This window comes from Mixophyes fleayi, chromosome 6, assembly GCF_038048845.1.
Source record: "Mixophyes fleayi isolate aMixFle1 chromosome 6, aMixFle1.hap1, whole genome shotgun sequence".
Taxonomy (NCBI): domain Eukaryota; kingdom Metazoa; phylum Chordata; class Amphibia; order Anura; family Limnodynastidae; genus Mixophyes; species Mixophyes fleayi.
Genome location: NC_134407.1, coordinates 102622402 through 102640838, shown reverse-complemented (window position 1 = coordinate 102640838; position 18437 = coordinate 102622402). Strand labels below are relative to the sequence as shown.

General features: G+C 39.3%; 1 protein-coding gene across 1 annotated transcript in view; it reads right to left on the bottom strand.

Moving 5' to 3' along the window:
• The window catches only part of LOC142095347 (heparan-alpha-glucosaminide N-acetyltransferase-like), a 589712-nt gene that overhangs the window by 456996 nt on the left and 114279 nt on the right, over window positions 1–18437 (bottom strand). Inside the window, exon 9 of the mRNA XM_075178300.1 lies at window positions 15008–15090. Coding sequence (XP_075034401.1) covers window positions 15008–15090 — 83 coding nt within the window. The remainder of the gene's footprint in view (window positions 1–15007; window positions 15091–18437) is intronic.

Sequence of the window (18437 nt, the reverse complement as noted above, 5' to 3'; positions counted from 1 at the left end):
CCCCCTCTTGTGTTTTCCTCTCTGCAATTTTGTATGTTTTGCTCTGCCACCCCACCCTTTGTGTGTCTGTGCAACTCTCTGTGTCTGTCTCTGTCTCTCTTTGTTACCCCCACTTTGTATCTGTCTTTAATTTTGTTAAACTCTATGTGTCCCCTGCCCTGTCTCTTCTCCCCTGTTGTGTTTTCCTCTCCATCTGCAATTTTGTATGTATGTCTTTGTATCTCTGTCTTATCTGTCTGTGTCTGTGCATCTCTTTCCCCCACTTCGTGTCTGTCTTTAATTTTGTGCAACTCTGTGTTTCTTTGCCCACCCTTTGCTTTCATAACCCCTATAGCACATGCACTTCTAAGACAGGGATTCCTCATTGAAGTTGCATATACTGAAGGGCAGATTTATTTAAGGATGAAAAGTCCTATTACCAGCGAAAATGGGAATTTTCGCTGGCGATAGGTTTTTTTTTTTTGTTTCACCTTCAACTTCAAAGGTTTATTACCAGCGATAAACCTGACAGTGGTAAGATGCGCCAGCTTTTTACATAATATTTTAGATTAGCAGACTAGCTGCTGTATTGATAAATTTTAGCGATAAGGGATTTTTTTTATCACCGTAATAAGTGTCATTTAAATTTTTATTTTACACATTGCCATGAAGGGGCCCCGATATTTTTCAATTGGATCTTTATTGCTTTTTACAGAAATAAAATTCAAGCTCCCTGGCCATTTGATAATGCTAGTTTAGGCTAGCCTTATCAATATTATGTTGATTTAAAAACACAAATAATCAATAAACATTGTTTTAAGTGTTGATCTTTTGACAGGGGTCTTTTTTAATATAGTGAGAGACCTTAAAATATCAGGATTGTGATTACATAACATTATTTACTTTGCATAGCGATATAAGCTCCTCATATGGATGGACTCCGCTCCCCTGCACTGCTCCAGAGAAGCTACAAAGGAGAAGTAGACAAGCTAGAATACCACCTGCAAGGTAAGTGGGCCTTCAGTCAATGACTTATCAGTGCCTCTGGCTCTTCAGTATTGTGGAATTACAAAGCACAGCATGCCCTACCAGAGGGCAAGCTGGAACTTGTCGTTCGAAAAAAGCTGGAGAGCCAGATGCCACACTGTATCCAGCCAGCCACATAATACACTTGTGGAACTGTCATCAGTGAGATGAGCCACCGGTTGTGCAGGCTTGCTGTGTGATAGCCATTACTAGTTGTTAGAAACTTTTTTTCTTGTTTTGTTTTTATTTATTATAAACATTGGGCTGTAGCTAGGGCAGTGACCTCCCAGGGCTCAATGCCGAGCTTTCGTCACAGCTGCCAGAGCCCACCTACACCTGCAAGATGGGGGGCACCAATGCTCTCTCTAGCCCAGGGCGCTAAAATTTCTAGTTACGGCTCTGGGAAAACATACAAATCCACAGATGAGGCCATGGTCAGGAATCGAACTCATGACCCCAGTGCTGTAAGGCAGAAGTGCTAACCACTAAGCCACCGTGATGCCCCATAAGATGTTGAGGATCAGCTGAAGGTCCAGAGTGTAGTGGGAGATTTTACATGAAGTTTGGGATTGTAAGCCGTTTTTCCCACATCCAAACATTTTCAATGGATTTATAGTCTTTTTTAATCCATCAATTGTGCATCACAGAAGTGTGTATGCAGAATTTTGTCCCAAGAACATCACACTTGTCTGTACACTGTCTATGCAAACAGTGAATATAATGGGTAAATTTATTGTATTAGATGAAACCGCCAAGACTAATGAATTTATGAGCCTATCAGGCTAAGTCACCAGATTTGCCTGTGTCTGGTCAGTTTTTTAAAGCACAATTTAAAATTAAGTATACAATGTAAAGTTTATCAAGTCCTGTCAAGTTAATGCAACTTAAACACATATTTCTGTGTATGTGTGTGTCCTTATGTGGAAAGAACCTTTTTTTTTTTTGTAAAGGCCCTTTAAAGGGGGATTGACTTCTAAAAAGATTAGATATAGGCAGGTCCGAACTTTGCCTATCCGAGTACCGAGCTGAGTAGCTCGGTACTCCCCCGCCCATTCTGAATCCAAATTGAGGCCGAACGTTATCGTGACGTCGTCGGATCTCGGGGCTCGGTTCTCGCGATACTTCAAGATTATAAATACACGCCTCCACAGCAATTCATTGCCATTTGACAGAGGGAAAGAGCAGGGTGTAGTCACAGGCAGATTAGAGCAGGGACAGAGAATCCATTATTCTTCTTGCAATTGCTCTAACAAAAATCGCTAGAGAAGAGAGGAGGATAGAGGTTTATTTATTTATTTTTTTAATATTTGGCACTCCCCAGTGCTTTTGGGGTGTCCCCCATAATTGTGCATAAATATTTCTGGCTGTCAAAAGTCATATTTGTCAGCAGTATCTTACCCAAAAAATTTTACCACTACAAGTGTTGAAGCGAAAAAGAAGTGTTACTGAGCAAAAGTTAACTGCCGATAAAAAAAAAAATTGCCAACATGCCATTCTACACACGAAGTGGCAAAGAGAGAATGAGGCCTTCACCTTTGGCTATTAGTGGCAGATCCCAAAAAGTTACAGAGCCTACAATTGGTGCACAACTACTGTTACGCGTCAAAGCCGAGCTGCAAGATAACAGTAAGGCATTAGAGGATAATGTTTGCTCTGATTCACAAATGACACCAATCCCTGTGGAGAGTCAATCCAACAGTGGGATGTCTAATCGTGAGCATTCTGTTAGTGTACCCATAAAGAAGGGCCCTTTCAGCAGTTCTGCTGATGTGTACCTGAACAGCCCGAGTGTAGCCGTTGATACACAAATTGAGGATGCCACTTTGGAAAGAGAAGAGGATGAGGGGGAGATTTATGGAGGTGACGAGGGCGCTAATGAGGATGTTGATGATTATGATGCAGACAGATACCAAATTGCCTTTCTCAATTTCTATTTATATTCTAGATTATATAACGGCTGAATGGTTTTCTATTTTACTCCTAGTGGAGAGGGGATCTGATGCAGACAGATACCAAACTGCCTTTGTCCATTTCTTTGTATAGTCGAATTTCTAGTTCTACAGTCTATGCAGGCTGCTTTTTTTTCTATTTTACTACACGTGGATGGGGGGGTCTGATGCAGACAGATACCAAACTGCCTTTGTCCATTTCTTTGTATATTCAAATTTCTAGTACTACAGTCTATGCAGGCTGCTTTTTTTTATATTCAACTACAAGTGGAGGGCGGGGGGGGGGGGGCATAGATAGCCACCAAAGTACCGTGGTCCATTTAATTTCACTTTCTAGCTCCACAGTCTGTGCAGGCTGCTTTTTTAATATTCAACTGCAAGTGTAGGGTGTAATATACACCCAAAGACGATGGCTACATTGCCAATAATCAAAGATGGAGGAGGTAGACAACCAGGTTTGACTGTATAATTTGCAGACAAGTGTTCGCATTAAGGACGGCCTACGAGAGATTAAACTGTTTTTTTCATAATTTATTAGCTTTAGAATTACCTCACTTATCTAAGAAACTGGTGGAGCACTAAATTAGGTTATTTTAGACCAAAAAAAATTTATTTTTTTCAAAAATAGCAAAACAAAACCAAAACCAAAACACGCAAGGGCGGTTTTGCAAAACCAAAACACGACGGTAATCCAGATCCAAAACCGAATCCAAAACCAAAACATGGGGGTCAGTGACCATCTCTAAAAAAGATACATATTTAACACACTACTAGCAGAATAATTGTTTTCAACCTGACTTTTTTCCACAATCACAACCCAATTTTGAATACCTTTGGGCGTTACATACATTTTTGAGAAAATTACAAGTATCTGGTATTTTGCAATCTGGGTTTAGTGACTATATAACAGGCAGAATGTTGATACAGTAAAGTGCAAAACCTTCCAGAAAGTGCCAGGTTATTGTGACATTTAAATCAGGAGCTGTCCAACATTATGAGAAAACCAGATGCAGAAAAAAAAAAGGCAGAAAAAAAACGCTAAACGTCAGATTTCAGGAATGCAGTTAATTTATCCTGAAGGCTTTGTCTAGGAACTGTGTTTTTAATGTAGCCCAGGATATGTTCAGCCTTGTTAAACACATACACCTGGGTTTTTATGAGGAATATACTGCAATAATGTGTCATGGTGGCAGCGAGATGGAATATTGCAGCAATTCCACCTGCTTCAAAGCTTGGAGAATTGAAAAGATGCAGAAAACAAAAAAAGGAGACTTGCAACTGAAGTCCATATGGATGAAATGAGAAAACCAGAACAACCAGTATAAACATGAAAATAAAATGAGAACAGATGAGCTTGGAAAATGTTCAAAGGGATAAGGATGTAACGAAGCAAAAGTTAATCTCAGTAAGGACAGATAGGTAGCTCATATCTGCCTTAGTTCCTGGAAATATGGATGCGATGAATGGAAAAAAAAAGTGGGTGCAACTAGATGTAATCAGGTTATAAAGTTGAAAAACGTAAGATGATGCTAATTATGTTATCACACCCCTGCCCACCCAGTGTTTCTACGGAGGTGGATGGGGCGTGATGATGCAATCTGCTTAATTTCTGCATATCCTCATCCAGTGTCGGACTGGGGTATGAAGGGCCCACCAGGGGAATGCAGTGATAGGGGCCCACTACGTTGGGGTGTGGCCAACTGTAAGAGTGGGTGTGGCCAGTCAAGGGGGTGTGGTCAGCCCAAGGAGGACAACTTATAGCACTATAGTGTGGTCCTTAAAGAACAAAGTGTACATTGCAAATTAGACGAGTTTCACATATATCATGTACACAAAACTATAGACAAATTGTTTATCAATCAATAAATAACCTTTATTAATAGTAATAAACATATGTATGAATACAAAAATATAAATTAGAACTAGAAAATTAGAAAATTTAAACAAAACTATTTAGTGTAACACTGAGAACATCTGACACAACAACGCAATAAAATATAAATAACATTCCTTAATATTCCAACATCACACAGTAGTGATTTTCCAATCACTTAACGTAAACATGTTTAGAATGTGTTTATCACAGACAGTGCAATATACCCGCATATATAACCTCCTTCAATTTTTTGGAGTGGTATTGAAGAAGCATTATCATTAACAGCAATTAAGCTGTTACAGAAGCAATCTTTGTAAAAGAGAAGATGAATGTGCAAATGTATCAATTATGTCATCAAATATGAAATTTCCAACAATATCCCTTTCTATATTGAGAAGCAGAAATGATTCTAACAATTCTTGGCCAATCATTGATCTCAATCTATTTTTTACAATTTTAAGCTTTGAAAAAACTCTTTCGCAAGATACCTGAGTACAAGCTAATGTAAGAAGAGTTTTGTACACAGCAAACAGATTGGTATATGCAGCAGAGTGTAAATTGTGATCATATAGGAGCCGGTAGCAGCAGGTCAGGCAGTTTTCACAGGCTCTCATTTTTATATGACTGGACATTGTTTCTTCAATGTTTGTTTCTTCTACACTAACACTTGTGCTCGGAAGAGAATATGGCTTTTTAAGCACAGAATAATTCTGCACAAAATTTAGAAGCTCTGCTTTAAGCTGGACAATGTCTACCTCAGCCAAATCTGCAACAGTTCTCAGAGCCTCTGTTGGTATCTCACACTGATCGGTCATCATTCGGTTAAACTGCCTTGGGTCAAAGTAGGTTAAATTCTGAATGAGGCTTTCATTTTTCGAAAACCTTCTATCAATACTCTCCACTGCTTGATCAAGTACAACATAGTATGTCTGTATTTTGAAAGCTTCTAGAGAGTCCTCAATTGGCTCATCCTGAGAACTCACCAGGCATCTTTTTTTTCCTTGCTGTCCTTTTTTCGGGTAGACTTTTTTGGACTTCAGCAGTTACAGAATGCTCTTCAAGTGAACTCTCTACTTTGTCAATAAATGAATTCACTAATTCAATTAATTTCGAAAATGAAGGTCTAAGCTTCTGAAGCAGACCCTTGGCAATATCAACCATTCGCCATGCCTGTAATATGTCCAAGCCAGCAGTCTGCAGATAATCAGAAACTGGAGTTGCAATTTCAAAGATCTGCATGAACATAAATGATACAAGTAGTGTTTCGTATCTTGTCCAGGCATGGAGTAAGTACTTTGCCTCACTAATGATTTTACTGTCAAACTGTGGTGACACTGAAATATACTCCAGGCAAGAAAGCAAGGTGCTGTACAATTCATTGGATTGTTCAGAAGATGATCCAAAAATTGTACTTAATGCTCTTGGTTTGCTCCACCAGCGTGTGTCACTAATTTTCTTTAGTCGAGAAAGTTTTTCCTGCCCTTGACGCTGGTTGGAGACATGTTCTGCCCACACAGATGATCTCTTGTAAGACTCTGAAAAAAAACATGCTGTTTTTTCTAAAAGCCCAAATAAAGACTTTACTGGAGTAATACACTGTTTGATATCTACAATGACCAAATTGAGAATATGAGCATAACACCAAGTGTACACTGAATTACAGGACTCTTTTCTTATGTAGGCCTGTACTCCACTGTAGTGCCCACTCATGTTTGCAGCACCATCAAAAGAGCAACCAATAATGTTACTTATGCTCAGAGAGAACATTTCAAGTCGTTCCTTCAGAACGGAAAACAGAGCTTCCCCAGTAGTGCTTCTGACATCAACAAGACTGAAGAGTCTTTCAAAAACCATGCTGTCTTTGGTATACCTTAAAATGATGCTACATTGTTCCACAACACCAATATCCTGTGTACTGTCCATTTCTACACTAAATTTCACAGCATCTTTCACCTCCTGGCTTATTTTCTGTTTTACCATATTTCCCATTATTATTATCAGCTTGTTAACAGTTGTTTTGCTTAAAAATGTCACCATTCCACCCCTTCCTTTACTCTTCTGATGGCGTCTTTTCCTGGCCTCACTTTTTTCTACTGCTTGCTCTATGTGTTTTTGCAGTACACCATCAAATTTACTCAGAAGCAGAACTAACCCCAGAAAGTTACCGTGGTTGAGGTCACTATTGAGTAAAGTATGAGCAGCCTCATCCTGCCCTCTGTAAGCAAGCGCTTGCTTTGCAATGTAGAGTATAATAGCAATAAGGCGACTAATTACCATGCGATTGTGCTGCACTTCTTCTCTATGTTTGTTTACTAAATTTACATTGATTAAAGTTTCTATATCACTTTTCCTTTCTGCATGCAAATATGCACTGACAGCTACTTGATGTTGGCTAGATTCTTCATGTTCCCTTACTCTGTCATACACATGGTGTTTATTAACTTGCCATCCAAAAATAAAATTACTTTTACGATTGCTACAAAATGCCATACAAGTTGAACAAAATATTTTTTGACTTTCAACACAGTAAGAAAGCCATTTCCTCTGAATGGCACTTCCACCGGGTACCGGTCGAAAGTAGACTCTATGAGCTTGAAAAGGCAAAGCATGAGTAGCATCTGAAGGTGGCTGTACAGGGTGAGCTTTCATAAAATGTAATTTGGCTGAAATACTGCATAATGCTTCTGGTGCAACAAAAACATTACATTTTTCAGATACAGATGGAATAGGTGAAAACAAGATCTCACTTTCTGCAGAACCGTCCGTATCTTGACCATGGGTCTCGGTGAGGCCAAGCCCACAAATATTTTCTCCTGAGCCTTCCGGTTCACTTAATACAACGGACGGACCTTCGTCTGCACTAGACACTGATGCTGCAGCATCCTTCTGTACTGTGCTTTCAGAAACATGTTGAAGGCTTAAGTCCTTTGGTTCTACAGTAACATCCTTAGACTTCCATAGCTTTTGTTGGCCTGGTGCATTTCCTGCGTCTCTCAGGCTCTTTTGTGACGCCTGCAATCTCTTTGCTGAGCCACTACTATATTTCTTCTTTTTAGGCACTTCTGCTTGGCTTTTGTCTTCGGAAACTGCACTTCTTTTTGAAGACATTTTGTAGTGCCTAGCAATAACAAACAATATTTTGGACATCAATGATGCCCACTGAAGATTGCTTGATGCCCTGACTGCAGATAGTTCCAACTCTGTTTTCCTCAATCATGCATAACAATTTCTTGAATATCATCCTTTATCATGCTGTCCTACAATCTCTTCATTATAAACAACCTCATATATAATCATGCCAACATGATAAGATAGCACAATTAGCAAGATCTCCATATAATTACGCCATCATATATAACTATTATTAACACATACACAGTATTATAAAGACACGCCTATCTTACTTATTATCATGCCACCCTAGCAAGACAAAATACACATTATTAAAGGCATGCCACCGCAATATAATCATGCCATCCAACTTCATTAGAATCATGCAAGCCTCTGTCAACCATATACATGCCATTCTACTTCGTTATAATCATGCCATGCCCTTCAACATGCCATTCCCTCAAAATATACTAATTATATGCAATGATCACATAATTAGGAACATTATATAATCTGTAAATCATGATATTCCATAAACTAAGCCATTTTCATCATGTCATGCAAACATAGTTTACATTTTCAGAGTGGCTGGCTAAAATCAAATATTTAGAAACATTCTAAAGATTAGTATGGACAAATGTTTTCCTACCTGTAAATAATGAGTATTTTTAGTTTTGATTGATCCTGGATTCTCAATCTGGGTGCAGCTCAATTCAAGATTGGTCAGGTTTTTCTGATTATCTTCCAGTTTTCAAATGGGGCCCAGTGTGTTTTCTGTATTGTAATATACAAGAACATTTTATCACAAATGCTTTTGCCTCAGAGCTCTCCCGATTTCCCTCTTCCATCCCTCATCCCTCAGGGCTCTCCCGATTTCCCTCTTCCATCCCTCATCCCTCAGGGCTCTCCCCATTTCCCCCTTTCATCCCTCAGGGCTCTCCCCATTTCATCCCTCAGGGCTCTCCCCATTTCATCCCTCAGGGCTCTCCCCATTTCATCCCTCAGGGCTCTCCCCATTTCCCCCTTTCATCCCTCAGGGACACTGGGGGTATATTCCAGACCCAGACTAGACATGATGTTGGACACTCTCATTTCACTTTGTTTTATCACAAAAAAAATTATTTTCTGGTGCCAAATTTTCAACACATTAATTAATTGCTGGAGCCAATTAACTGTACTTGTGCAAATGAGTTTAACACTAATTACCATGCAGTGCTTGCTATCACATAAAGAAAATAAAAATTTGCTGACAAAGAAAGTGAATAAGGAAGGAAGGCTGATAGAAAAGATAATATAAAGGGGTAAAGACAGCAAGATTATTTATAATCTATCTCTAGGAATAATTCTTTCACTCCCTTCTAGGATTTTATAAGTATTGATAAAATCTTATTTTATAACTGGGGTGCAAGCAAAAACTAGAGGATAACTTGATAGAGAAAAGAAAGAACAGTAGTTTTTTTTTCAACAAGGTGCACTATGGACCTATATCATTTATTGTTATCACTTGAACCATCGTTTTAAATCAATATTATTAATAAAATCAAAACTGGATGCACTGTGTATCTATACCTATATATCCAAACCAAAGGATATATGGTAAGGAGGCTGTATAAGTATTGCTAATATGCAGATATACCATTGTGGGATCAGTGGTCAGTTATCATCCACTGATATGAATAATCAAAACCACCACTTCAATAGGATTAATAAGGACGACTATGGTAATATATCTGGTGGTTTTGATTATTCATATAAGCCTCCTTACCATATATTATTTGGTTTGGATATATAGGTATAGATACACAGTGCATCCAGTTTTATCATAATTTTGATTTTATTAATTATATTGATATTTTATATTTTGCGATTATATATTATTATATTATTTTAATATTATATCCAATAAAAGTTTTGTTTTAAAAAGAATGGTTCAAGTGATAAAAAGAAATAATGATATTCCATAAACAAATAAATTATATAGACCCCTACTGCAGGCATCAGATAAGTTTAAAAGGAACATAGTGGACATATGTACATTTATATAGGACTCAGCCAATGATGGAGTAATGCCAGAGAGCCACTTACCTGATTCTGAAAAGGTCCGGCATGCTGCTCCTCTGGGCGGCTGCAACAGAAACACAACTCCTCCTTCCCTGCTGAAGTTGAAAACACACTACCGCGCAGGTGCAGAGAGCCAAGACAGGCTCTCTGCACCTGCGCGGTAGTGTGTTTATTACTGACACTGCCGCCGAGGCCCGCAGACGTCGGGCAGTCAAGTGATCGCTGGAAGCTCCGCCCTAACGTCGGAGGGGGCGGAGCTTAATCGCGGCGGGGCCTACCGGAGTTTAGCCCGGCTGGCCGGCAGGCCAGTCCGAGGCTGTCCTCATCCACCTTGCAGGCAGGCAAGAGCTTTTCCATGAGAATGTCGTCCTCTCTGGGAATCAGGGAGGTCTCACCCTAACTGCGCGTCACTCGGACATTTCAGGATAGTAAACAACTACAAGGTATATGAATGGAACCATACCCCAGAAGGATTGAACTGAGAAAACTGTAATTCTATACAAACCATATAGACAAAAGCACACATCAAGGTACAAAGTCTGGTATCGAGACATTGACATCTGTTAATAAAGGTATGCAATGATCAATTATTTTGTGCTATCTGTGGATTCCTAGTGTATTTTTGTAATTGCTTGATAAAATCATTTTTTGTTTAGACACAATGGGCCTCATGCAGAGTCCAACTCTGAAGCGCAAAATGCGCTTTTCAGTACTGCACAGTAACTTTGTTTTTAAGCCAACTCCTAAGGTTTCCTGCCACCTGCAGGACACACACTGGCTAATTCTTCATGTAGGCCTATACTTAACATGCAAGCTGCCCATAGGTGTGGTCACACCTCTTTTCAATCCTTTGGATCCTACATTCCAATAACTGAATGTGGCCAAATAGCGCCATCTAGCCTGTTATTACAATAAATTAAGAAAAATGGTAATAAAGGGTAAATAATTTAAGTTATTTATCAATAGTTATTAAAGGGTAATATATTTACAGTTCTAGATATAATTATATATATATATATATATATATATCTCCAACATATTACACAGTGCTTTACAGATAATATTTTTATTATAAACACCACAGACACACACTAGGCTTAATTCTGTCAGAAGCCAATTAACCAATATATCGTTGCAGTGTGGGAGGAAACCCATGCAAACATATATAGTAGGGGTGTGCACCGGCCACTTTTAGTGTTTTGTGTTCTGATTAGCTTGAGGTTTTGGATTCTGATTTGTTTTGCCAAAACACCCGACAAAAGGTTTTGGTTCTGATTTAGGGTTTTGGGTTCTGATTTATTTTTAAAAAACCACTAAAATCAAGTTTTTTGTTTTTTTTACACTCCTACGCTATTAACCTCAATAACATTCACTAACAGTCATTTCCACTAATTTCCAGTCTATTCTGAACACCTCACAATATTGTTTTTAGTCCAAAACATTGCACCGAGGTAGCTTTCTGGACTGCGTAGTGAAGTGGCCCCGGTACCCAATTTGGTACCGGGGCCACAATACCGCCTCCAACTGGTCTCAATTCCACTGCACATATGGCTGCTCCTCCATCCTCTGCAGCATATAGAGGGTGGAGTTCTAGCGTGTCAATACCTCTTGTTTTCGATCATGACAGTGCATTTTAATTATTTTTGGATTTGGCCCCAACACTGAATGTAGTTTAATATCTGATACGCAGCTATCTGGACTGCGTAGTGGAGTGGCCCCGGTACCCAATTTGGTACCGGGGCCACAATACCTCCTCTAACTGATCTGAATTCCACTGCACAGATGTCTGCTCCTACCTCCTCCAACTGGTCTAAATTCCACTGCACAGATGGCGGACACTGGATGGACGTCTAACACCAACATAGCTGTTAAGGCCGCAGTTCCTCTTTTTTGGGACTGCACAAACCATTAACGTAGTAATAGAAATGGCAGTTCCTCTTTTTTGGAACTATAAAAACAAAGAACATAGTAATAGAAATGGCAGTTCCTCTTTTTTGGAACTATAAAAACAAAGAACATAGTAATAGAAATGGCAGTTCCTCTTTTTGGGAACTACAGAAACAAAGAACGTAGCAATAGAAATGGCAGTTCCTCTTTTTTGGAACTATAAAAACAAAGAACGTAGTAATAGAAATGGCAGTTCCTCTTTTTGGGAACTACAGAAACAATGACCGTAGTAATAGAACTGGCAGTTCCTATTTTTTGGAACTACAGAAATAATGAACGTAGTAATAGAAATGGCAGTTCCTCTTTTTGGGAACTACACAAACAATGAATGTAGTATTAGAACTGGCAGTTCCTATTTTTTGGAACTACAGAAATAATAAACGTAGTAATAGAAATGGCAGTTCCTCTTTTTGGGAACTACAGAAACAATGACCGTAGTAATAGAACTGGCAGTTCCTATTTTTTGGAACTACAGAAATAATGAACGTAGTAATAGAAATGGCAGTTCCTCTTTTTGGGAACTACAGAAACAATGAATGTAGTAATAGAGCTGGCAGTTCCTATTTTTTGGAACTACACAAACAATGACTGTAGTAATAGAACTGGCAGTTCCTATTTTTTGGAACTACAGAAATAATGAACGTAGTAATAGAAATGGCAGGTCCTCTTTTTTTGGACTGCAAGAATATATTGCTCTGTAATATTTTTTATATTTTTTCAATTATTTTTTTAAGCTTTTTTTTTTATATTTTAGAGGTTTTTTTTTATTTTTTTAAAAAGATTTTTTGCTGATTAACAAATTGCTATGGACTTATCAGAAACAAATACAGGACAAAATCACCACTGGACTCAGCAGCACAGACACTGGCCAAAGCACCACTGGAATCAGCAGGACAGAGCACTGGAAAAAGTACTACTGCACTCAGCAGGACAAAGCACCACTTTAGTAAAGTTATCAGCAGGACAGAGCACATCAACCTCCCTCTTCACTAACCACAGGGAGAATGAAGATGGCAGCCGCAAGCGGGGCATTTATGAGATCCGAGTCGAGACTTGGATGTCATTGCCTCGGTTTGGCTTCATTTGGCGCCCGGAAGTTCCCGAACAGTGCTCGGATCCCGTTGGATCCGCACTGTTCGGGTGGGCTCGGATTAGCGAAATCCGAGCCCGCTCATCTCTAATATATAGTACCCATAAATAAAATAGTGGGAGTGGTCAATATTTAATTGAATATAAGAGCAATGGTTAAGTTTAGAAGGAAAGGACTGTTTGTTTTTATCAAATGCTTCCAATGTGAAACAATTAAAAATGACTATATAAAACATTACTTACACATACCTAGGAATTATTCCATATCTTAAAAGCCTTTCTAATTTTGACAGTATTACTGTGCTTGAAAAGCCATCAGTGTCTTGGCCTAGCAAATTTCTCTCATCTACAGTAAAATTCCTGCTACAAGCACTTTCCATGTGTAGGAAGCATGATCCTTTCAAAGGGGGTTTTGTAAGCATATTTTTATACTGATAACTGACAATAAGCAAAAAGATTGGCGACGTTCAGCTTCTGCTGACAGGGAGCTGCCATGCTCATTTTCTCAAGTTAAGCAGTAATTTGCTGTAAATGCTGAAAGCAAAGGCTATTATGTTATATCAATAATGCTTTACCTATATTACCTGTATTTTCTCTTCTCCCTATTTACCAAGCCCCAAAAGCCAGAGACAGCTATTGTCGGGTATCACCGGCGATTGCCTTTGCCAGCCAACTCCTGTAATTGGGCATGGGGGAGCCTATATAAGATGGTTTGCAGTGGTAACTGTACCATTGCAATCCACTAATTGCAATTGTCATATCAGGATTATTCATTTTTTATTTTCTTTGAATTTGCCACTTGAAGCCCGAGACCAAGAAATGTTCCAAATGCACAAAACTGGCCAGAGTAAAGGTTAGCCTCTGCTCATGGCTGCTAGCTAGTGATGCTCAGCTACCCAGCAACCTTTGAATGATAAATAGCTGTTATAGAAGATTTGTATCTCTACTGTCACTTGTTTTTGTTAAATAGATCACTAAATGTACATGAACCACATTTTCTTCTTAACTTTCATTATCCAGCTGAATAAGACAGTGAGCTCTGCATCCAGGCTGGCACAGGGCACTGTCCCACGTTAACTGCAGTTCCTGCAGCCTGGCTGACAGTCTCTGTGCCATGACTGGACAGAAAATCTCTGCAGCAAACTATTAAAAAAAAGCATATACATTTCTCAGCATCATGCTAGATAAATGAGCTCTGCAGAAAACACAAAATGCAAAACACAGAACACTGTCTCCTTCACCTCTACAGTCCATTTAGCTGAAGATGTAACTTTCTGTACATAACTGCAGTATAAAATAACTGGAGAACATGAATATTCATAAAAGCAGATTTTTTTGGCCACCAGATCTTATTCGTGAGTGCAGTTCTTATTCACAGCCAAAATAATGACTTTGCTCCTATTGCATAGCTGTTCTACAGTATTGAGAAGTAAATTGCTTTTCTCAAATTAGCTTGTATCATAAGGGTGTGTTGTTGCCGATGTGCAACTCTCAAAGGTTTTTTGTTAATGTGCAGTATTCTATAGTAGCAAATAAGTAATATTTTTTTGTGAATCTGATTTACTTTAAGAATGAAAGCAAGTGACTGATTGGTTGCTCTCAGTTTCGCACTTTATGCACTTTGCAAACTCCCCTGAAATGCAACGCATCATTTTCTATATATATATATATAATATATATATATATATATATATGACTTCCACAAGACCGAATGCAAGTCAGGCACCAAGATTTCAGATTGGCATTTGTGCAAATATTTGTGTAAGTCCTATGGACCAGGTAAGTGCAGGGGAGACAAGGGAGAGAGTAGCACTAAGGCAAATGTTGTATAAGGCACTGAATCAGCTTAAAATAGACCTTGCTGTTTCATGCAGTAATCAGTCAGCAGGGTTTACAGGTACGCTTTCTGTTCAGCAACCCAAAAGCATAGACTTTAAATATGTACAATGAATGATTGATTCTACATTACCCCCGAAATGTATCCAGTGAGAGCAAGCGTCTGCATTTGGAAACATTGGCATTTTGTTCTGTGTTAACAGCTGCATCTGAGTCCTATATTGAAATAAAAGAGGAAGATGCTTATGTATTTGTAAAATTAGATGTTAGCACATAAGACAGCAAGTAAGCATTAAGTCTCCTGGACTTCTGTCAGTTAAACTCGCGTTCAATGGACCTACAATATAGCTTTGCACTGAGTTAACTTTACAAACACTAGAAGGGATCAACTTTTAAGCCAGGTTTGGATAGAGCACTTCATATAGTGAAATCCAGTCATGCAATCAGAATTTACTATGTAGAAACAACATTTTTTCCACTGTAACCAATGACAATGAGATTGTTCTCTATTAAAGCAGTATCAAAGGTGTGCCAACCCAGGGCTGAACACTGCTGGTTTATTACGGGATGATTATAGTGGTAAGGGACTGTATATTAGTAAATACGTGGTGCTACATAAATAAATGATGACGATGTTGTATATGCTAGCATGGGACTGTATATGATGGGTATTGGACTGTAATGTTGGAATCATGTGGTTATTATGGCAGCATGTAGTTGCATATATTGGGTTGATAGTTATATTGATCTATGGAGTCTATATATTTGAGTCATTGGGGTGTACACAGGGCCGCCAATAGGTGGGGGGAGCGGGTACTATTTACCCGGGCCCGGGTTTGACAGGGGGCTGCACTGCCGACTATTGTAAAAAAAAAATTAAACTTTTTTTTTTTTTTTAAATGTGCCTGGGCGGGGAGGGGAGGCTGTGGTTCTGCCGGCCGCGGCGCCATGTCCTTCTTGCAGGTCCGCCAATGCGATGACGTCACGCGAGAGGGCCTTGCTGTGCCTCGTGTGACTTTGTGTTCCTGCTTGGTTACTGCAGCCTGTGACCGCGCCTATAAGGAGCGCGAGTCATGAGGCTGGCTTTCGGTGCAGGCTGCAGCTGGGGACATGATCATCTGCTGATGTGAGTAAAACTGAACAATGTTGTGCACAGCTATTTCACCAGGTGTAACGTGTAAAACTAGGTTTATGTGTAGGAAAGTGGTCTGAAGACAAATAAACATTTGTATAATACACAGAACCAGAGCTGTGAATCGCAGCCTCAGTCTGTAGACCCTTCACCTTATCCCTCATTACCAGGGTGAGCAGGCTCCTGTCCCCTCAGCCCCACACATTTACAGAATGCAGAAGTTGTGCAGGTTGTGTTACGGCCCAGAACAATGACCCCACAGAAGGTGGCACACACACACTTTTGTCTGTCTCAGATGTCCTGCTTTGATTTGCAATAAGTCGCTGACAAGTGAGAATGGAGCAGATTGGAGGCAATAAGGCTCCTTGACACATTCTCTACAAAGCAAGCTGTTTTTAGGTCACTGTCCCGAAAGTCAGGACTGCTGGGACATATGTAATACTCCGGCAAGCGGGCACTGTACCCTTTTGCCAATGGTGTACGCAGCAATGCAGGGGTTTTTCGGTAGGAGGGTGGGCTACCACTTTTAACATGGTAGCCACGCCCCCAATTGTATGACCACTCCCACCTTGCATGACCACTCCGGCGGCGCAAATTTTTTTTTCACTGCTCCACTACAATGGGGGGCCCCATGAAGTTGCTGTACCGGGGCCCTGAATTCCTCTTGGCAGCCCTGGGTGTACATGGTGGGTACTGGATTGCAAGTCATGTGTATGGAACTATACATGGTGGTTATACCATACTGTGTGTTGTAACGAGTATGGAATTATATAGGGTAAAAGCGCTACCTAATCTGGCACTATATGAATAAAAAATGATGATGATGAGGTGGTCTTTGTATGGGAGACACATGAGACAATAAAATTTCCTGGACAACTGGATGTACTGCTCACAGAAATTTTTAAAAGACATGCATACCAATGTGCTGTTTTACCATATTATACATAGCAATTTATATATATCCACTACTGTAAACCCACTAGTGCCAACAATGCATTTTTGCAGTACTATGTGCTTGCTATGAATTGCAGTAAAGTAAAAATATTGTTTTAGTAGTGCAGCAAGGTGTGTGTACTACTCTAAGTTTGATTTGAAGTCATTAACTGTGGATTTTTTTCAGTTAGGTACAGTATGTAACACTTGTGCTCTTATGTCATAATTTAGAATAGTGTACACAGAGGTTTTGCAATCAGGGTTTTCTAATACAACATTGTCCAACAGGTTAATGTGTTTCCTCTTTGAAGTAAAGCACCTACAAATATATATTCCGAAACACACACACACACACACGTATTTCCAATAGAATACGCATGAGTTGGATGGTGCAATCTGAGAGCAAACAGCCCTAAAAGGCAGAAAAACCTCATCCACCGTATCCAGAAAAAAGGTTAAAACCTATCAAATCTCATCTTATTTTTGGGTGCACTACTCATCATTCCTTTCCCAGGAAGTTTGACTATTAATGTTTGCATGAGAGCATATAAAGCAGAGTCTTCATTAGATGAGGCGGCTTTTCACCCTGAGACACTGCTGGGCCTCAGCAAAGATTGAATTACTATGTAAACAGAGCAGGAAGGATGCTCTGTCTAATTCCCTGTGATGGATCTACATGTCATTCCCAGATGCCTGATAGCTGGAGCTAAACTGGCAAGCTGATCCTCATCTGTTAGGAGACAAATAGCAACAAGCATAACTCCCTTTTATTTAGCTTTGATTATGTTTGCAGTATGCATTTGTAGAGACACCAAATTCTTGAAATATTAACATAATTATCAATCTCATGGAAACATCATATTAACCACTGATAGGGAGGAAAGTCTTCAATACATAGGGGCATATTCATATTCCGCGCTGCGGAAAAACAACTACAGGTAATACGGTAATTTGTAGCTGGATTTCAGCTTGCGGCTCAGGGAGCTGTGAGCTGAAATCCAGCGAGAAAATTACTGTATTAACATTTTTTCCGCGCACAATTACCGTTATTACGGTAATCGTGCGCGGACCGCGGGATTTTCGGCAATCCCGCCGACAATTGAATATGCCCCATAGAATCACTAGAAAACTTGGAATCTCCTGAAAAGGGCTAGTATGCTTGTCACTAGAGTATATGGTACAGACAGAATGACAGACACTGGTCAGTGCACCTGTATCATATGAATATATGAATATATAAAGATATTCTAAAACCAGTACTGCTAGGATAATGCAAGGATTTATCAAGAAATCTGACAGATTACAGGGATTAGTAGGTTGCAAGTAAATAAACATAAGGCTATCCAATTATTTTTTTTTAAAGTGGTTTTGCATAAAATAAAAGATAATTAATGTGCAATTGGTCAATAATGAAACACAGGACATGTTCATGGATATAAATTTACAAAAAATCAGGACTGTCCTTGGATTATACAGACAGCTATTATTTTATGGTGTT